General features: G+C 32.9%; 3 protein-coding genes across 4 annotated transcripts in view; 1 reads left to right on the top strand and 2 right to left on the bottom strand.

Moving 5' to 3' along the window:
• The window catches only part of LOC111055865 (gastrula zinc finger protein XlCGF57.1-like), a 45,737-nt gene that overhangs the window by 18,913 nt on the left and 4,469 nt on the right, over positions 1–22,355 (top strand). The gene's annotated exons all lie outside the window — the stretch shown is intronic.
• Positions 3,649–21,778, bottom strand: LOC120354765. 2 transcript variants are annotated; one of them, XM_039442374.1, is made up of 4 exons: positions 21,572–21,774; positions 20,061–20,202; positions 11,894–12,072; positions 3,649–3,723 (listed from the first exon to the last, which is right to left on the bottom strand). In XM_039442374.1, the coding sequence occupies exons 1-3, from the start codon at positions 21,589–21,591 to the stop codon at positions 12,007–12,009; spliced, it is 228 nt and encodes a 75-aa protein (XP_039298308.1). In that variant the 5' UTR covers positions 21,592–21,774; the 3' UTR covers positions 3,649–3,723; positions 11,894–12,006. The 2 variants fall into 2 exon arrangements, with proteins under 2 accessions (XP_039298308.1, XP_039298307.1); XM_039442373.1 differs by lacking the exons at positions 3,649–3,723; positions 11,894–12,072 and adding an exon at positions 16,014–16,768 and having other exon boundaries at positions 21,572–21,778.
• Positions 5,005–7,468, bottom strand: LOC120354763 (E3 SUMO-protein ligase ZBED1-like). Its single transcript, XM_039442365.1, has one exon. The coding sequence runs from the start codon at positions 7,450–7,452 to the stop codon at positions 5,527–5,529; it is 1,926 nt and encodes a 641-aa protein (XP_039298299.1). The 5' UTR covers positions 7,453–7,468; the 3' UTR covers positions 5,005–5,526.

Below are 22,355 nucleotides of genomic sequence, written 5' to 3'. Positions count from 1 at the left end.
GGCACAAATTACATTGAGGAGATGTCCTTACTCAATATTTAATTAACTCTAATTTTTCTTCTAAATTGTATGAGGAGAAGCAGAGGATGTTGATTCGGTACGTATGGAAAGTGCAATGTTGAATTACGGTATGGTATCTTTTTTTATGTTAGTTGTAAAATAACACCTTTTTTATGAAAACAACTTTTTTCATATAAAATACAATACCTAACAACTAGTTCGGAATGTTGGATCCATTATCAAGTTTTTCTTGAACTTTTCTTAAGAGAAACTTGATTATGGATTCAACATATTTCGAAATTATTTATTGTATTTTATATGATCAAGTTTAAAAAAGGGTAGCCTACTTTAAAATTATTTTCAACTAACAAGTAGCCCTGATAAAATAGGCTACTTAATTAGAAAATTTATGTCATTTTTTGCCATTACACTTCTTTCACTCCCTATGTTAATGCCTTTTTATAGCAGGAGAAAAATATTTGTATGATTGTGAAAAAAGACCGTAGGCCTATTTGTAACAACATAAATTTCACATTCCTTGCCCTACTGAGGCTACTAAAATTTGCATAAGCATTTCTAAAGGAGAGATGAATAAGGTATTTCCTGTCACCACTGTGCCATGTGTTACCGTACCATACGAATAAGAACTGGCATTTGTAATATACAAAGGAAATGAGAAGAAAGAGGTACCTACTGGTTTTGATGGCTGTGATTTATTACAACTCTAGGAGAGGAAAGGTAAACAATTTATTTTACTTTACGTTCACTGTTAAACAATATGTAATAATATTATGCTAATAATCACGCGGACAGAGTTTACTAACTTTAATTATTATTGAAACTAGAAAAAACTCGCTATGGCTGTTAATTAATATTGGATTGAGCTTAAAATTCCTATTATCTAAACTCCTACACCGTATGGACCCTGGTCTGCACCCAGCACATTTTTATAGATCTTTTCTTGCTATTTGCCTTTCGAATTCAGCGTTTCTAATAAAGAAAAAGTGGAGGCTTTTCCCTGGATTGCTGGCCTGGCTTTTCAACTGGCTCGCAAACTCTATTAGCAACTTGATAAGGTCCATGGATTATATCATAGACTAAGTTAGATCTGTGATTAAATAATGCCAACTTATTCAATAATAATAAGATTTCTGAAAGTGAATCCATATCACTAATCTTGTTTTCACTTAAATCAATACAGTATTTAATGTTACTGGTGGTATAAAAGTTCAGGAAATACATATGTAACACTAGTTTAATATCTTGTTGCCTCACTTGTCAAGTGCCTGCTTAACATATTCATTTCAAAATTGTAATAATTCTTTGTGATTGGGTCTTATATAAGTACTATTAGGATGACACAATGACGCGTACACGTCGGACATGCATCATCCAACATCATGGGAATACATATGTCGTGCAAAGGCGCTAAGTAGGTAGGCAATTAAATGTGCATCACACGTTCATAGAAAATAACACAGGTCGGTAAAATGTTTCATGTCACAATAATAGAAAATCCTTCAAATCCATGCTACGATATTTTTGGATCTTAACTATATTTCCTGAAAACTTACCAATCTTCAAGCGTTTGATTTCAAAATTAATAGTCAGGTATAGAGGTGGGTTCAACTGAAATACCAAATTTGCAAGGCGCCAAGTAGGCAATGTGCTTCACAATAAATTTTCAAGTTATTAGGACTTTTGGACATTCTCAATTATTTAATTGTTATTTCAATCTTATTCTATTATGTTAATATATCAACTATTTCAAAATACGAAAGTTGTTTTCTTGGTATGGTGATGTAAATTGTTCATTTTAAAATGTGGCTCTCATAACCTATATTTTTGGACTGAGTGTTGTTCAAATTGGAATAGGAACAGTTTTGGATTCAAGGCTGTTATTCTTTCCACAAGTAATTGTATTTAATGTAATAACAAAATAATTCGCCAGGGTTACTAACTAATCTATTGGACCTCTGAAAGTGAGTCATCAATGAATTGCCAAGAGTATCCAACCATTTTCTCGATTGAATAAAATTCTTACTGTATTGTCCTACATAAATAATCAAGACATATAAAAGGTAAACTAAAACTTGTATACTTACCCTTTCCCAATTATTAAAATCCATATCTTGCGAAGGACAAACTAAAAGGTTAAAATGAAAGTTTTAATCAATGATTTTGTGGAAGTACCATTCAAGAATAAATTGCATTCTTATCATCATACAACCCTGTCAATAAGAGAATAAGATTAAATTAGTTGCAGGATAATTCAAATAATATTTAGAAATAATGGTATCATTTTTTCGTATTAAATACGGAATTATGTGAATAATGTAGTTAGTTATTATAATCGAATGGCTTTATAGGTGGGGATCCCTGACGGAAGTTCCATCTTGCATAAATAGGTATTTAATTTACGTCGTCAATGAGCCTCACGACTATCAGTCGGGACCGACGATTCAATGATTGTTGCCCATCTGATAACATAATCATCTATCTCTACAAGAATGATCTAAAAAATAATGCAGGAGCGAAAGATGTTCGAGCTGGAAGTCTAGTGTTACATTTGCAAATAATTGTCAATGGATATTACAGCAGTATAAGGGAAATAACGGATGCGGCAGTAAATTTTTAAGAATAGTACATTATGAAGAATATTCCGTCTTAGTGAGATCATTGTTACCCTGAAGGATGCATGTCCGTTTTCGTATTTATTGAGAGTGTGCTATGATATTTTCTCCGGTTCTCATTCAGACATTTACCATTAATTTCATAATTTTATTATGATGACAGCTACACTTTGTAGAACGAGAACCATTTCCTCTCATGGAGGAAAAACCATTTGGCATGGTTTCGAACACCGTTGAGAACATTCAATGCGGTATAATGCGACGAATAATAATAGTAATATATATTTGATGGTGTACAATCTACCACTTATAAAGGTGCGTACAGTAATGCGCCACGAACACGCGCATTTCACTTTTAATCAGCTGATGCTATTCTTATATATGTATTTGTACAGAAACAGTAAGATACATACATAATAAGCATAAACTGATAGGACGGCACGCATCGGACGATTAGATTTGATGCATTGTTTTCAATTGTAGTGCGCATGCCTATACGATGCAGATAGGTATGCGCACTCCAATTGAAAACAATGCATGAAAGTCTGTACTCACCTTTAGAAACAAAATCGACATCGAGCGTACAGCCTAACGGACACAGGTAAAATTATTATAAAAGCTCAAGACAGGGTATTTAGTAAATAGAGTTTTTAATAACAATTTTATGCAATCTATTACACATTATGAGAATTATAATGAAATTATATATAACAATTTCAGAGTATAAAATGTGACAAACTCTTTACATAAACAGACAACATTACTTTTCAAGTGTTAATTTCGTTTGTTCAAATACTCTTATTTTCATTGTTTTCAATCAAGCACTTTAAATGTAATAATTAAAACAAATTTATTCATACTGCGGTTCAATGTTCACGGTTCAATGTTTACGCAACAAAAGTCCATCCAAACAGAGCTTTCTCCAAGAGAATCTTTAGCGTACACGCGACTCATGAATCAAACATAGATTGCGGGTTCGAGACCAATCAAACTCACTTTTTTCCTTTGTTGAGAATTTTCAACTCTGATAGAGATTATCCAACGGTATCTAGAGAAAGCAGCGGTGAGACCAAGTGTCCTTCTGATGAACCTATGTGAAAGATACAAGTATTTTTCTCAAATATTCCGGACCAGTACAATTTATTTTGTAGGTTTCACATAGTATTGAGTACTTTAGTCTTTGTCGTAATTTCAGCATATCAAGTTATCTGATGAGGTGTTACTAGAGATGGGCAAAGTAGTTCATTGAACGTAACTATCTCTCCTTAGTTCGTTCACTAAAGTGAACTAGTTTAAGGAACTAGTTCAATTGAACTATCTAGTTCACATTTTAAAATTAATGTGTGATTGGACTACATTTAGCAGTTTAGCTTCATTGCACTGCATTGTTGCAACTCTAGACTAGATCAAGTTAACAAGTCGAAATAGCTTCCACTTATTATTATTATTAAACTAAAGATAAGTTGATAATGAAACATTTTAACAATTTAAAATAGATATAAGTTTATAAGAAACAGACATGTCATCGAAACTGGGACTGTTGGTTAGGAATTGAAAGAATAACAATCATGATTCCTCACTAACAGAAAATTATTTATTGTTAAATTAATTATTTATACTTTCACAAAAATTAGCAATATAAGCAAACAAACATAATATTAATTTTTACATACGATAAACTCAACTCTATTTCTAATATAATCCAAACTTACAAAAAATAATCATGATTCCTCACTCTTATAAAAAATTGTTTTAATGTTAAATTAATTTTTACATACAATAAACTAAACTCTATTTCTAATATAATCCAAACTTACAAAAAATAATCATGATTCCTCACTCTTATAAAAAATTGTTTTAATGTTAAATTAATTATTTATACTTTCACAAAAACCAGCAATATAAGCAAACAAACATAATATTAATTTTTACATACAATAACTAAACTCTATTTCTAATATAATCCAAACTTACAAAAAATTATCATGATTCCTTACTCTTATGAAAAATTGTATTAATGCTATATGAATTTTATATCATTTATACTTTCAATTAATGTCAAATGTTAATACAAAATATGGAACAAACAGAATATTAATTTTCACATACAATAACTAAACTCTATTTCTTAATGTTAAATTAATTATTTATACTTTCACAAAAACCAGCAATATAAGCAAACAAACATAATATTAATTTTTACATACAATAAACTAAACTCTATTTCTAATATAATCCAAACTTACAAAAAATAATCATGATTCCTCACTCTTATGAAAAATTGTATTAATGCTATATGAATTTTATATCATTTATACTTTCAAATGTCAAATGTTAATACAAAATATGGAACAAACAGAATATAATTTTCACATACAATAAACTAAACTCTATTTCTTAATGTTAAATTAATTATTTATACTTTCACAAAAACCAGCAATATAAGCAAACAAACATAATATTAATTTTTACATACAATAAACTAAACTCTATTTCTAATATAATCCAAACTTACAAAAAATAATCATGATTCCTCACTCTTATAAAAAATTGTTTTAATGTTGAATTAATTATTTATACTTTCACAAAAACCAGCAATATAAGCAAACAAACATAATATTAATTTTTACATACAATAAACTAAACTCTATTTCTAATATAATCCAAACTTACAAAAAATTATCATGATTCCTTACTCTTATGAAAAATTGTATTAATGCTATATGAATTTTATATCATTTATACTTTCAAATGTCAAATGTTAATACAAAATATGGAACAAACAGAATATTAATTTTCACATACAATAAACTAAACTTTATATCTAAACTTTCAAAATATAAAATTATGGTAGGCCTACTAGCATTGAAATCAAATCAAAATTATATCTTATTCAAGAATTGTATTGAATGAAGAGCATTTTTGATACTTTGGTCCCTTTCAAACGGCTTCTTCTTTCTATTAATACTTGACCTGCCTTTGAGAAAATCCTTTCACAAGGAACTGAGCTTGCAGGTATGCACAACCTTTCCACCATTAACTTATAGATATTTGGATATATCAATTTTCTTTGCTGCCACCAAATGAGGGGATCAGCATTTCTATCCAACAGTGGTTCTGCCAAATATTTGTCTATTTCTACTATGCTGGCAGCTCTTGGGTTTTGTCTGGCCCTCAAAATATCTGTCTCCTTATCAAACTCAGCCCATATTTTTGAACTGCTAGGCTTGGGCATTTGTGGCAGGGGATCACACTGATGGGGAGTATTCATTTGTGCCTGAATTTTTCCCACCAATGCCTGATACACAGCATCAAATTTACTCGAGTTTTTAAAAGCGGACTTTTTGAATCGGGGGTCTAGCAATGTGCTTTCAGGGATAAAAACCTGTTCCTTGGCAATAAGCCTGTCATTTACCTCCTTTATAAGCTTATTGCACATTTCCTTTACAAGGGATGGCAAATTCTGACTTTGTAACATTCTACTTACAAAATTGTATAAATTTCGTGATAGGACTATAGTTTTTGACAAAGTAACACTTTGCTCTGAGCTGAGTTCTTTTGTTACTTCATCAAAAACTTCCAAAATATCAATTGCATGTTGCACAATATTCCACTCATCAGCAGAAAGCTTAACCTCATCATACCCTAGAACTGCTAGTGTGGATAACATTGGCTCTTTGTTACTCACAATTCTTTTGAGCATGTCATAGGTGGAATTCCACCTTGTTGGCACATCTTGAATGAGTTTCAGCTCTGGTAAACCCATCTGCTTTTGGGTTTCATGGAGTTTTGACAAAGCATGGCTACTTTTTTTGAAAAATTGGACTAGTGTTTTGCATTTTTCAACAATTGAAAAAATTGGTGAAATACTTGATTTCACCACTAAATTAAGTGTATGCGCATAGCAAGGTATGTGCTTCCAGTTTGTATTTACTGCTGCAACTATATTTGCAGCATTGTCAGTTACAATGACAACCACTTTTTCTGAAATTTCCCATTCCTGGCATTTATCCTTAATGATTTCTGCTAGGTTTTCAGCCGTGTGCCTTGCATGGAATTCAAAGACACCTAACAAACTACTGCATAGCTTGGAATCACTATTAATATAATGTGCTGTTATCGCAATGAAACTTTCATTATTGATTGAAGTCCAACCATCAGTTGTCAGAGCTACAGCTAGTGAATCTGCCAGTTTCTTTTTCACATCTGCCACCAAATTTGAATAGAGTTGTGGCAGCAAACTTTCCGATAATGTTTTTCGGCTTGGGAGTTTATAACTCGGATTTAGCATTGTGACAAATTCTTTAAACTCACGATCTTCAACTAAACTAAATGGATGATACTCTTTGCATATCATTTTTAGCAATTGAATATCAATTGCTTGACTTCTTTTCACAGACATTGGCTTTGCAATAGTAATAAAATCTGTGAGTGAGGATTGATTACCATGCTGTTGTAAGTGTTGTGGTCTAGAAGGATGTAGATTGTCCATGGATGTAGAAGATGTAGACTCTACATGTGAATCAGATACCGTAATATCAGTGGATGATGTAGAAGGTGAACGGGAGCGTTCACATGATGTAGATGTCCCAGCCCTAACCTGGGATGGAGTGCTGCTAGAAGTCCTCTCAATTGGTATTGTTGGATGCTTTGTTTTCAAATGCCTCCGTAAATTTCCAAGAGACCCTGCTGCAATACTGAGGATACTCTTGCAGTATTTGCATTCTGCACGGTTGGCCGCCTTATCAATAAAGTGGTACCATATATCACTAGAGCGCCTAGAAGACATAATTTGAAAAATAAACCAATAGAATGCCATTAAATTTTTTATAAAGTATAAATATTTTGTGGATCTTATTTAGAAGACAGGATACAATAATCTAGTACAAAATTAGTAAGTCTAAAGATAAACTACCATTCTTACCGTAACTTACCATTCTAATAACACTACTACCAATCAATTTTATAAATTAGTTTGGTGAGAAATGCAATTACATACAAAATAGTGGGCCTATCATATAAAATAGTTTCTTTCTATACAGATTGAATGAATTTATATTTTATTCTATTAAAATATCAATTTGAAACTAGATAACATGAAAATAATCATGTTTGAATGATAATACAAACCTAACCTAGTTCCAGAGGTCCAATTATCTATAGTTCTAATTTATCTTTTATTCTATTAAACAGTCCATTTGAAACAATATCTTTGAATTGTTTGTTTTTCCAGATTCGTATTGGTTTCTACTTTTTGCAGATCTCCAAAATAACTTGCTGAAATTATAATTTAAACCTAACCTTATTCCATATGCATTAACAGTACAGTACCTACTTTGCATTTTATGTATGTCTTTTTTGCTTTTATAAAACATTACGGAAGCCTTGATCAGCTGATGTACTATCATCATCATCCCTATCATGACACAATGATCTTTACCAGTTAAGTTGATTCGGCTATAAAATAGGCCATTAAATAGTTTTCCTATGGCAAACTCCCTCTTACCAAACTTGTTGTTATGTAATTTTAATAAACTATTAATAGGATTTAAATAAGCCTTACCTGAAGATGTTTCTGATTGTCTGTCTTCTTCTTGTTGGATTTCTATAAATGTATAGATATTATCTCTCTCTAATAATATTATCTTACAGCAGGCAACTGCAATGGCAAGTGGTGACGAACGCCAGCTAGTTCAGAATAGTTCAGACATACAAATCAATTAGTACCAAAGGAACTATTGAACTATCGGAATGTCAGCTGAGCTAATAGTTCAGACATATAATAAAACCAATTATGACCAAAGGAGCTATTGAACTATGAACTGTTGTGAACTAGGTGAACTAGGTGAACTATGAACTGTGTGTATAGTCTGTGACTCTGCGTAGTACGTATCATAGCTACGACATTTTGATTTTACCCAGTACCAAGCCAAGCCAAACTGAACTGTAGTTCGCCTGAACGACCGACTGATGTGAATAGTTCACACTCTGGAGTAGTTCATTTGAACTAGTTCGTTCGCGAACTACACATCTCTAGGTGTTACGTAATTATAAATTATGTGGTTATATCATTGCATAACTTTAGCTAAAGCATCCTCTAATGTGAGGAGACTCCCTCTCTTGGCGGCTGATAAACACCAATGATCAAAACGGACTCAGCGCCCACTCTCACATCAAGTAGAAGCTAGAAGGAATTCGGGAGAATGAGATATATTACCACTTCGGAGACATTACCACTCAGGGCCGGAAAAGAGTATCTTAAATAGATAATCACTCCCCCGCCACCTTTATAAATGTTCGTTTCTAAGAGAAAATATTAAGGAATACAAAAAGCTTACGATTGTAAACTAGGTTTGAGTCAAGACTCGCTTAATACTACAATATCCAGAGGAGCTGAGGATATCATTGAGTCAAAATGCGCCGGCAAATGTTAGTATAACATATTTTTTTTTTTTTTTTAAACATCTTTATTGCCCATAAAAACAAAATACAAAATAAAAAAAACTTACAAAAGAAATATTCTAGATTATATTAATATATTATGCTATTTTACATATAAATTAAAATTACATGGCACCACCCAGCAAGGGCAAAACCCTGACCGCTGAGTGAGAGTATCAGCTGTTAGACAATATAAAAAATTTATTTACTAATAATCAAAGCTACAAAAAAATCGAAGTTAACAATAAATTACTAGTCTTGTAATTATAATATTTGACTGATGTCGAAGAAAAAATTTTGTATCACCCACTTATTTATCTGTTCCATCCTCTGTCTACCCCTATTAGAAAGATATTCTGACAATGCATTTGGCATTATATTATTATTTTTGAGCTAAGATACCCCAATTGTCTTCTCACTATTGTCAAATCTGAATAGTTAATATTATAAATGTTATGAGATGTAACTCTCAGGTTATACATAGAAACGTTATTATTCACTGTAAATTCCTCCTTCCTCATCCATGCATAATAGAGAAGTTTCTTTATATAAATTTGACGTACTGTCATCACTTTAAATTCGGCAAATGTTTCACTACTAGAAAAAGCCCTTGGCTTATTAAGAATTGCTTTTATTATCATTTTTTGAAATGTAAAAATTTTATTCATGAAAACATCATACGCTCCTCCCCATACCACTAACCCATATTGCAGCACCGATTGAACATAGGCAAAGTAAAGGACCCTAAGTAATTTAATGTCTAATATTTTACGGACTGATCTGTAGTTCGCCTATTTTCAAGGAGTTGTTGCTCATTGAAGAATGCATCAACGAAATACAGTCAAACATTTAGAAAGATAAAAGTAGCCTGGATAAATTTAGAACAAAATGGTTACATTCTTTCAAGAACTGCTACATTACTTTGAAATGATAAGAAATAAGAATAGATTTGAAAGATAAGATTATAGCGTAGAAATCAACACGGACTCCTGCTTAACTAAAATGTGAAGTCAACGTAGATTTTTATTACTTTTTAGGTTTTATTAAATTTCAGTGTTATTATATAAGTGTATTGCTATTTTTTATTGTTATCCTAATCATCCTACAAAGAAAAAGTTGCCAACAGCAACGGAGATCTGCAAGGTGAACCTGTGCTACAATCAAATAAAAGATTCAACTACAATGACACAAGCTCATATTCTATCATACCTAACTTCTCTTCAATTTTCCCGCTTTCTGTTTACCCTCACATTAAATGATTTTCTGGTTGGCCGAGCGAAGTGAGGTCTAAGATTCAAGTCGACAGTTTGGCATTTCTCTTTATTTTTAAATGTTTATATATGTTTATATGTTGCGCATTTACAGCTAAACGTGGTAATAGATTTTCATTTGACACGTATGTTCCTTTTTAAATTGCGTTCCTTTTTATTTTGCATTTCAAGGATAATATAAAAGGAAAAAGGAGCCTCCTTCATACGCCAATATTACCGTAAGATTATTACCTATAGATTATTCATCATAAATCAGCTGTCTAGTGGACTATAATACTACCCGTTCAAAAACATCGAACATCTTGAAAATGTATCTTTCCATCAACGTTAGTAGACAGTCTTGTCTACTAGCTTTGTCTTTCCATAAGCTGAGGCCATGATTCTAGTTTAGAGTATCGAAACATTTTTCTTTTTTAATCTGATGATCAAGATTGCAACAAATATTATTGAAAAGAAATTGATTTCTAAAATCAAGAAAAGTGAGAAATAAAGTTTGTAGGAAATCTGCATTATGGTAGTTTATTTTTTGATTTCAACACACCGATTTTTCGCCAACACGACAACACAGAATGTTCTCTGATGGGTTGATTGGATTGGCGTATCGACGGCAGCCAGACCTGATAACAGCGCTCACACTCACATTTCGGGACGACACGTCACGGTACAATAGGACAGGAAGCACTATTTTTATTTAGGATTCTTTCTAGACATTTTAAATTGATAAATTATGTATTAATTTTTAAGAAAACATAACAACAGGTCAATGTACCTTACTGAGCGCGAGGTCTACTGTTTACAGAACTACTAGTATACAATTAACCTTTATCAGAAAAAACCTTACAATCCTCAATCCTTATTATTATTTATTTTTTGCTGAGGGCGAAGCCTACATGAGCTGTTAGCTTGTGCGTGGGTAATGAGGCGGATGCTAATAAGAGATGAGTGGACCTACAGTTTTAGGAGGCTTCCGAACCACCAGGAAGCGATTTTCCTACTCATGAATCATATTCAGAGGAGTTGGCTCAAGTGGTCACCCTTACAACGGGAGTAGCAGACGCATGATTCTCAACGTATCTAAGCGATGGCTTAATAGCGCAACCACTGAGTCAAACCGCTTCTTAAATTTTGCACCAAACCTTAATTAGTATATAATATTTATTGTTAGAGTTATTGGATGTATTCCCTTACATCTTTGTATTGCCATTTGTCATCTTGTACCTGAGAATCTCTCTATGAAAAGTCTACTGAAGTCATGAAAACCAAAACGATTATAGGCAAGGAAAATTGAGACGGAAAGTTAGTAGCAACTAGTGCTTATCATCAAGTTATTTTCCATCAATTTTCACCACCAAATGGAGCATCTATCAAATGGAAATCAAGTCATGCTTCCTGCTAAAATTCAATGCTCACATTATTTATATGTCAAGATACCAAGTTATTTTCGGACGCTTTTCGTCATACTGGCCTCTATCTTCAGCGTGACTATTCATTCAATTTCAGTTTATTTTAATAATTACTTGATCATTCTAGAACAAAAATTGCACTCACCCAGCATCAGTATTCTCACCATCACCGGGCGTCTGTTATTCATTTCGCATTCCCACCGCCTCCATCCATCTCGCGGGCCCCTGGGGACGGCGACAGCTACAGGGGGCACTTGGCTACTGTGACAGGGTCGTCGCTCGGCTGCCCACTGGCTCTAGGGCGGTGGTTGCTTGTGTTCCTGCCTGAAATATCACACAGCAAATAGATTTTCAAGTGAACGCTGAATGAGACCACATCTTTCTTATGTCATCTTAGAAATTAAAAAAGCATTTTTAGACTTTCCAATAAAATGATTATGCAGGGCATGATGAATGACATTTTATTAGTAATTTGCTAGTATGTAATTTATTGGTGGAAAGTACATTATTTCAATGTATCCCGTTCCTTGCTCTATATACCATAACAGACTGCGAAAGCCAATTAATTGTGAGCATATCTTTTTTTAAGCATATCTCAAAAAGAAACTAAGTACTTTCGGACATTTTGATTGGAGGATCATAAATTGCATAATGAATACATGTCATTCCATTGGTAATCCACTTCTTTTATGAAATTTATTAGTGTTAATGACTTTATTTCAAAATTTCCAGTTTTCTTGCACCACCCATAACAGGCTATAAATCCCGAATGTGAACAAATCTTTTCAATGCCATTTTTTAAAATAAAGAGATACATTTGGACATTTCAACTGTATGAACATAAATTGCATGATGAATAAATGCCATTCCATTAGTACCTATTCTACTAGTTTTATGAATATTGTTTCTTAGAAATTTCAAAACTTCTCGTTTCCCTGCGTCTCCCAGTATTATATGAAGCTATTATCATTAACTTACTATTACACTACTAACCAACTAATACCATTTGAAATATTCTATTATGAAGTTTTTTCTTGAAAATTTAAATAATTTTGAATGTGAGTTTGCAACTATTGATTGAAAGGATAATCCATTACTTCTTACAAGAGTAGGCCTAGATAATCATTTTGTTATTATTATCAGCAAGGTGGAGTGGCCATAGTCGAGTAGATGAGATGCTGGCTTTATAATTCAGATGCCCGGGTTTAAATCCTGGATCGGGAAATATTTTTTTCCTACAGTTACCTTGAAAAGTGGCCATTCCTGCACTGATTACAGAACGCAAAGAATCACTTTTCCGCTCTAGTGCGGGGAAAATTTTTTCTGCACTCCAGATTTGCAACATGGCAACACAAAATAGTTGGTGGGTTATATGGAGGATTAGTGCACGAAAACAAAAATTACGTTGGTAACAATGACTGTGGTTAGATTTAGACTCAGACCATTTATAGAATAGACACGATGGGAAGCCTAGCCTCTGAAGCCAACATCTAACTGCCAAATCCGCCCACCTTGACGTCACAACCAAGCTAACAATGCATTGCATAACAACAATGTAAGTTAAACACCACAAACACCTACACAACAAACTTTTGTGACGTCAAGGTGGGCGGATTTGGCAGTTAGATGTTGGCTTCATCGACTTTCAGTATGAATATACAATGGGCCGTGTCTAATCTATAACTGGTCTAAGGATTTAGATAAGAATCATTTCAATGGCTACCCTACATTTATGATAGAATCCCAATCTAGAAATCCAAAACAAGAATAATGTTCATCTAAATCATAATTGAATAATCATCGTTTACGAATTCTTCTCATTTAATAATAAATAATAGTTCTTTTCTATTGATAATTATTATTTCAACTGCAAGCAATGAGAAAAGTAGCAAATATACATTATAAAATTAGAATTTTGAGGTTAAATGATTACCGTTCGATATCCATATGAATAAAAAACATAAGAATACTACAATAAATATTCTCTGTTGTCTATGTTATTTTTATAAATATTTTTCAGTTCACTTTGAGCATTTTTCTCGGTAATTTGAGCAAGTCTAAATTTCTGAATCCTGTTTCTGTAGTTTTTAGCTTGATGAAACAAACTTAGGTACGATTTTCCCGCTAGGTCGCGCGCTTGTCGGTTCAGCCAATCAACTGTTGGCGTGTATTTTGAATGCGAATTTTTTGTTCTATGTTTTTTTTTTCTTGAATGAATAGAAATGAGAACTTTGGCTGAGAATTTTCAACTTCAATTGGATTATTAATTTTTAAATGAATTAAGGTTGTTATTAATAACAGCATCACACACACACAAACATTTGATGGATTTCAGCCATCATTTTATCAACCACATCTCATATTCAATGGTAACTGTAGGAAAAGTTTAATGTGAAATACGTGAGCAAAGTTCCTCTGCTGCACTCAAGAAGCCATTCCGCCCTCGCCTACGGCTCGGGCGTAAACGTTTCTTTCGGAGCAGCAAACTGTCACTTTGCGCACTAGTTGCACAAATAAACTATTTCGGGCCACTCCCTTTTTCGGATGGACACGTTAAGTCGTCGATCCCTGCTGCCCAAAACCAGTCATGAGGTCATGTCATGTCAGAGTCCCTGAAATTGATCAGGTGCGAGCTGAAAACTCTTACACCAGACCTGAGCCAGCCAGCTCGATATTATTACGCATATTATCAGCAAGGTTACTTCTAGATGAATATTATGATAACCATAGTTAAGGGTCACTGATGAAATATCACTCATCACTGCAAGTTGACGACAAAAACGACACAATCATTCTACCTCTTATTTTTATATGCATTGATTAAGCAATAAATAATTTAATATTAGTATTGAATTAAGGAGAAAATTCCTATTCCTATCATATTATCCTTGGAATGCAAAATAATTTCAAAAAACCTTACACGTATATCGACGCGCAATTCAAAAAGGAACATTCCTGTCAGTCAAATTAATGAAAAAGCTGTTGCCGCGTCGATAAAGCGAAATAAAGCGAAAAATATCGCGCGTTACTTGGCCGTGAATGTCTTGCATTATCCTCAGGGCTTGCATAAAACATCATCTCTCCCTGCTAACGGCCACTTCCCGGTCACGTGACTTGAATAGTCAGTAAGTTCATTCAGTGTGTTATTTTTATTGTAAATTGAATAATAAATAAGCTAAAAATACGGAAGACGAAAAACATAAATTAATTGCTTTCCCAATTAACAGTAAGGTAGCGCAGCATGGTTTTTATTAATACGAGGGTGAATCAAATGAAAACCTTAAAAGTGTTGTAAAGTTTCGTTAAGTTATAGGATTGATCCGGTAGTTGGCAGGGATGTTCGTTGAAGCTTACACAATGACTACTAGGTGCGTTAGTGACCTTGCTACACACAATTAGCAGTGACTTCAATTACAATATGGCCGCCCACTATCAATATGCACCGCATTAGATCAGCGATCAGTCATTCGTTTCTTGAGCAGTGAAGGTGTCAAACCAATGGAAATTCATCGCAGGATGACAGTACAGTATGGTGATTCATGTTTGTCCAGAATCAAACATTGTCATCAACCAGATACACGAAAAGGAATGGTGCCATAGCTCATTGCCAAAATAAAAAAAACTCCGAAATCAGCGATCAGCAGGAAAACTCTTGCTGACTCTCTTCTGTGATGTGAACGAAGTAATTTTGGAGCATTACATTGACAGGGGAATGACAGTAAACATTAATTCTTATTCAAATCTCTTAGAAAATCATTTTCGACCAGCAATCAGGAGTAAATGGCGAGGACTTCTCCTTTCATGTTTTTTGTTACAGCATGACAACGCCCGACCACATCAGCCCGTCTCTCGGTTCAAACTATCCAGAATATCACATTTGAATGCCTCATTCATCCACCTTATTCTCCAGACCTCGCCCCTAGTGACTTTCATGTGTTCGGAAATCTTAAAGATGCAATGGAAAGCATTTCCAAAGTGATGAAGAAGTGAAGACCGCGGAGCACGAGTGACTTCAGGCACATCCAAAAGAATTCTTCAATTATTCAAACATGGTATCCATGCACTTCCAAAGCTGTGGAACACTTCATAACACTTCAAGATTCAAGATTCATTTATTGTCAGAACACTTTAACAAAAATGCAAGACAAAGTCAACAATTAAATAACAAATTCTAAAATATAACAATAAACATTAATAGTCATCACAGTCACATCTTAATATATACAAAAGAAGACAAAGATAAGCAAATTCTATATAATATAATAAACATTTTTAAAACAGTTATATCACAGTTAAGAAAATACACAGACATCACCACAAATCCTCATAACCATATGGACAGCAGTCAATTAGAATCTTTTTAACGGAAAACTTAAAACTATTAATATCACATTCTTTAATATTAGCAGGCAGTTATACAGGCAGTTCATAATATTAAGTTTTTTAAACAGAGGTCGACAATGTGCTCTACTATCTACTTTACAAATGATCCTTTTGGCCCTTTTTTGTACAACAAAAAGTTTCTTCATATTGGTATCTCTCCCCCATGCCAAAATACCATACAACAGGTGTGACTGAATGTAAGCATAATATACAGCTACCAACACATCAATGCTAACAATATTTCTTAATCTACATAACATGAAAATGCCTCTAGATATTTTCTTACCCAATGAAAAAATATGATTTTCCCATTTCTTATTACTCTGCAATGTGATGCCAAGAAATTTGACATAACTAATATCTGTCTTACAACCAAAGTCAAAATCTAACAACTGGGTCTTATCTTTATTGAGACCAAGAAAGTTAGCAGCTGTCCAGTCCTCAATAGTTGCATTAATCTGCCCCAATACATTCAAATTGGTAAAAATCTTTTCACACTTAACCTGGACTGCCAGATCATCAGCAAACATAAAAGCCTTAAAATATCTCCATTACTTATAGCAGCTGGCAAGTCATTAGTATAAATAATGAAGAGTATAGGTCCAAGTGTGGAACCCTGGGGTACACCTGTCTGAACCTTCAAAAAATGAGAAAGAGAACCCTTATTAAAAGAAGTCTGAAATCTATCACTTAAATAGGAAAACATAAGCTTAATAGACACATCATCAAACCCATAAAACTGGAGTTTTTTTTATCAAAATCTCATGAGATATGGTGTCAAAAACCTTTGACATGTCATAAAAACTACTAGAAACTTTGTTCTTACCATCCAGCCAGTTAATACAGTTTTTCATGAATTCAGATATAGCACCATGAGTGCTTTTAGATCGATATCCAAATTGACTATTTGTGAACAGTGAATTACTTTCAAAATAGCTTATGATTTGCTTATAGAGTACCATCTCAAATATCTTTGAAATTATAGGAATAATGGAAACAGGCCTATAATTGTTGTAATCCAGAGATGAACCCTTTTTCAACAAAGGAATAACTTTAATTAATTTCAGACATTTAGGAAATTCACCATCCTTAATACAAATATTAAAAAGGTAACACAACACTTCACATACAAATGGTGCAGCCAATTTCATAAAACATGAATTTAAATAGTAAACATCAAGACAAGCACTATTACTGAGAGATAATATAGAATTATACACCTGCTCAATAGTAATACATGAAAAAGAGAAAGAATTTAATACAGGATTATCTTGTTTGTGAATGTCAAGATAATAAGAAATATCATTTACAGAGGTAGGTACTCTTTGAACAATATTACCAACACTTTCAATAAAGAAATCATTAAAACCACCTGCCGTCAGGCAATCATTTTGTTTACTGTCTTTTAAATCGTTCTTGTTCAGATTCTCTTTTACAATAGACCACAATTCTTTGGGTTTATTTTTAGCTGTCAGCACACGATTACAATTGTAATTGAATTTGGCTTCCCTCACAGTCTTCTTGAATATGTTTCTTAATAAATTATACTTATCCTTGTAATGAACCAAAACCTGATTGTCTGAATAACTCACACATAAGCAAACAGTCATCCTTTAATTGTCTAATATCATCATTATACCATTTACAGGTAGGAACAGCTTTTTTTCTTGCACATGACATTCTTAACAGGAAAGCATAGCTCAACAGCAGTTAAAAACTTTCTATTGAAAAACATAAATTTATCCTCCAAAGAATCAATAGAATAGATCTCAATCCAATTAATCATACTAATCAGCGATTCGAATAAAGGAATATTTGAATACGTCAATGGCCTAATAATTTTCCTAGAACTCTGAAACTTGTAATTAGAATTATAAGTTACTTTAGAATCCAGATCCAACATAGCATGGAAAATGATGGCAAAATGATCCGAGACTACCATCGGTTCAACTTTTACAGAAATAATTCTATCCCGATGAATAGATGAAGCTATATTATCTATGCATGAACCTAATTCATGTCCAACATAGGCAGGTCTCGTTACTTCATTGACTATCAAATTAAGATTAAAGCTATGTAATAAATTATTCAATATCACAGTATGACTAGATTGAGACAATATGTTTACATTGAAGTCACCACAGAGGATGACTGAAGCATTGGATTTATTCCTGCAATTGAGCAAGTCCAGCATTCTACAAAGAATATCAATAAAGTTTTCAAAATTACTCTCCTCTGGAACTCTGTAAACTTCAATGCAGATAATATTTAGATCATTGATTAAGACTGCAGAAATCTCACACACCCGCTGAACAGACAGATCTATAAGGTAGGAGATCTCAGCACCAACAAGACCATTCTTTATAAAAATTGCCGTTCCACCTCTTCGCCCAGAAGGTCTGCAATAAGCACTAGTGCAGTTGTATCCCATCACTGAGAGTTCATGCACTGCAAGCCAATGTTCACAGATACAAAATATATCAACATTATACTTGTTCAATAGACAATAAAGTTCATCTAATTTGTTAATAACGCCTTGAGTATTCCAATGAATTACAACCAAGTTTGATTTTTTACTCTCATTTAAATTTACTTCACAGTTACTATTTGACTGACTAAGAGAACCATCAACTAAGTATTGACTATTCTTTGGGTGGTCTTCAAGTTTAAACTGTTGTTGCCACTTTGCTTCCTTGCAAAATATTTTGCAATGTAGGTATTTTTTGGCCAAAAGTCAGCTTTGTACACAACATCAAACTCACTTTCAGGAACACCAATCTTGAATGAAGCATAAGAGTCAGGATAATTTGAAACAAGTTTCTCCACTGTTAGATCACTAACTCTTTTATTCTTTAAAAATTCTGACACGTTTTCGGAGGTTGTAGTGGGTGTGAATCTTGAAACAAAAATAATTTTTTTGTGATCCCTAATTGACAGACCCTCTACACCAACCAAAATACCAGTGATGAAGTTTTTGTTTTTCTTAAAATTGGTTTTACCATGTAATTTAGCAATTACAGAAGATTGAACATTCAATGCAGGGGTTTCTTTTCTGGGTTTACCTTTTTTCCTAACCACTGAAGTCCAGTCTTTGTCATTTGGAGTACAAGCAATATTCTCAACAGTAGTATTATTTTCAACCATATTATCAGTAACAATCAAGGACGGAAAAGATGAGGAATAATTTTTCACAACATTCTCAGAATCACTCACTGATTGTTTCTGTTTTTGTGTATTATGAATCATAACCTCACAGCTCACAGTCACTTGATATCACATTATTCGCAAATCGATTAGCAGACCGAGAAGTCGATTTTTTGTTTGTGGAGGCTAACTGAGTGTTGTCTACAAGATCGATAGTTACTATCGATTTTTTTCGACTTTTCGATCGGTCGATGTCAGAAGAAGCATGTTGTTTCAAATTAGAACCAACCGTCATGTTAGGATTTGAATCGCCGTCAACAAGTTCGTCACCTTTTATGTTTAATAATAAAGCCAAGATAGTATCCAACTTTTCATGCAATTTAATACTATACTGTTCAAATACACTAAGTTTCTCTGAAACTTGACTAAATTTGTAGGCTTAATTAAAGTCTACAAGACTACTCAAATCAATTTTACACTCACGTAGCTTTCCTAACCTAGAATTGCAGGTCGTACAAAACCATCTAGAGTTATCTCCCAGCTCATCAATTTTACGAAGATCACTCAAGGAGAGTATCTCAGAAAATTATAAATATAAGTTTCACTTAGTTATGAAAATAGATTATATATAACCGTTTTAAGGTTTTCATTTGATTCACCCTTGTATAAATTGGTTGCAATACGTAATTTTAAGAAATTCACTGTAATATTAGAGAGCTGTTGAAACGTCGATGAATAAAAAACCTACGTTTGTTGAAAAACTATTTGAAGTAGGTTCAACTTACAGAATGGTTAGCCTCTTTGTTATTAGAAGTAATCCACTTGTATAAATCGCGCGGCTGAAACTCTGGTTTTGTCAAATTTCTCCTTGATTGGATAGTTGTATTTGATCCTTTGCTCCATGTTTGCTGCAGTATAAATTGAAATCTATAAAAATAATAACAGAACTGACTAAGTAATGAAATTTATTTTTCTCAATTACAATAAAGTGTAATTACAACAAATATAGGTGAATTGGAACTTCCTAATTGAATGAAAAATCATTAAAATAAACAATTACGTGTCTAAATAGTAAGGTTACGGCGTACAGAAGGCAAGCGTTAGGTCCAAACTTTACAAACATAATTTTTTCCGCTTGTTTACAGGAAGCATGCGTTTTGCTGCATATAACGCTCGACAGTGCTTCCCATAAAATACAATGCATCTTGTAAATTAACAGAAAATTCCTCGCTTCTGTACAGCTCTTTTACTTTGTGCCGAAAGGTATAATTCCTAATCGACGACTCTAGACGCGCGTCTATGCTAGAGCCGTCGCTAAGAAATTGTACCTTCGGTATATACTCTAATAATAAGATTATGATTATATAATAATATTAGTAAGATTAAAATAATATGGGTATTGATGTCATTTTACATAACATTATGTGGACCTAGGCTATTTATTTTCAAAAGTCTTTCCTTTCATGAATTAGTTACCGGTAGTGTATTAAGCTGGGTTTACACCAAATTAGTTTAATCTATTAGATTGAACGGATCTTGACAAACACATATGATAAGTTATGTTCAATCTATTAGAATCTATTAGGATTAAGTAATTGAATTTTGTTATTAACTTTGGTGTAAACGCAGCTTTAGCCTATTCATTCCATAGTAGAATATTACATTAATCTACATCAATAGGCCCTATAGAGAAATTGAACAACATTCCTCTTTCTAGCGTGAATAATATTAGTAATTTTTATTAGGGAATCTTCTTGCTACATTGATACTCTGTTGGGTTTTGATTACCAACTATGACTTGATTAACAACTTATGCTAAGTTTATTTCCAACCTAAATTCATCATTTGATCATTAGTTAAACTGAAATTGGATGAAATTATTATGTATTATTTCATTAAAATTGTAATTAATTTAATGAAAATTGTAATAAGATTTACTGTTATCAATATAATTTAGAATCGTCGTTTCTTCAAAGTAAGGTTAGTTTTGAAACAGCTTTTTTTAATATTAAAATTGAATTAGATTGAATCAAAATAAGCTATTATAGCACGGTTTATTTTTCACCCCTCTTTCATTTAAAAAAATTGAGTTGACATCTTTAATAATAACTGAGATAACAGTGATAGACTGATAGCTGACCAGCTAGACTTTAGCTCAAATTCCTTCCAACTTCCCGAATCGGATTATGCAAAATCACATAATTTCAACAATAACCAGTAGCTACAAGACCCATAGCAAAATTTATAAGAATTTATCTACTTGATATAAACAAAATAATAACATAAGCTTACATACCTGAAACACAATCCAGACATCGTCTAGTAACTAGGCAAAGAAGTATAAAATAAACTTTATAGAACATTTCGTAGTTAAATGGTCCACCTTATTCAATTCACATAAACATATCAACTTTGTAGAAGAATTAAAAGTAAATTTATTTTGAAATTTAAAAACTTTCAAAATTGTGATAAGTTGTCAATCAACATGTAGGCTAACCTATCCTAAAACAGTTTTGGAGTTTTGGAGTTTTAAACAGTTTTGGAGTTAAGCCTTGTACACAGGTCCGTACAGATTCGCGCGAACAATCGTATGTACATATGTCTCAACATTCACTGTACGTCCTTGTGGACGCGATCCACGTATGCCTCGGTGTTCAAAAAGCTATCTGATTTGCAGACGACACGAAGACATGGTAGATGTAGATTTTCCACATGACAACAATGGCGTCATTCCATCATTGAAGTGAAGATAGTTATCACAAATTGCAGCAGTATCATTTTATTACAATGACTTATATAATAAAATCAAAAATAAAACTTGACAAACGATGTTGGTGGGTTGAACGATTGTAGGTTAAAGTAAGGAAATAAATTGCTACATGACATAAGATTGACAGTTCAAACTTTATTAGGTTGTCAAAACATTATCTTGTTAATATACTGAATCTAATTCAACTAGTTATCTAAACAATAATGATATCATCACTTTCTTCCAAAAAGAAAATTTCTACAATAATTCCAGAAGTTTTGATGACCTAATCAAAGCACTTAACACTGTCTCACAAAATTGACAGTCTTCT

The sequence above is a fragment of the Nilaparvata lugens genome, chromosome X (genome assembly GCF_014356525.2).
Source record: "Nilaparvata lugens isolate BPH chromosome X, ASM1435652v1, whole genome shotgun sequence".
NCBI classification, from domain to species: Eukaryota; Metazoa; Arthropoda; class Insecta; order Hemiptera; family Delphacidae; genus Nilaparvata; species Nilaparvata lugens.
Note: the sequence above shows the minus strand (reverse complement) of the source record. Positions and strands in the feature narration are given on the sequence as shown.

What these genes read in the sequence shown, in the direction of transcription:
- LOC120354765 (XM_039442373.1), bottom strand. Translation starts at nt 21,591, where the DNA reads ATGTCTGGATTGTGTTTCAG. An exon ending in ATGTCTGGATTGTGTTTCAG is followed by an intron (nt 20,203 to 21,571) that starts GTATGTAAGCTT and finishes TTATTTTTATAG; the next exon opens with ATTTCAATTTATACTGCAGC. An exon ending in ACAAAGAGGCTAACCATTCT is followed by an intron (nt 16,769 to 20,060) that starts GTAAGTTGAACC and finishes CATTTTTTGAAG; the next exon opens with GTTCAGACAGGTGTACCCCA.
- LOC120354763 (XM_039442365.1), bottom strand. Translation starts at nt 7,452, where the DNA reads ATGGCATTCTATTGGTTTATTTTTCAAATTATGTCTTCTAGGCGCTCT.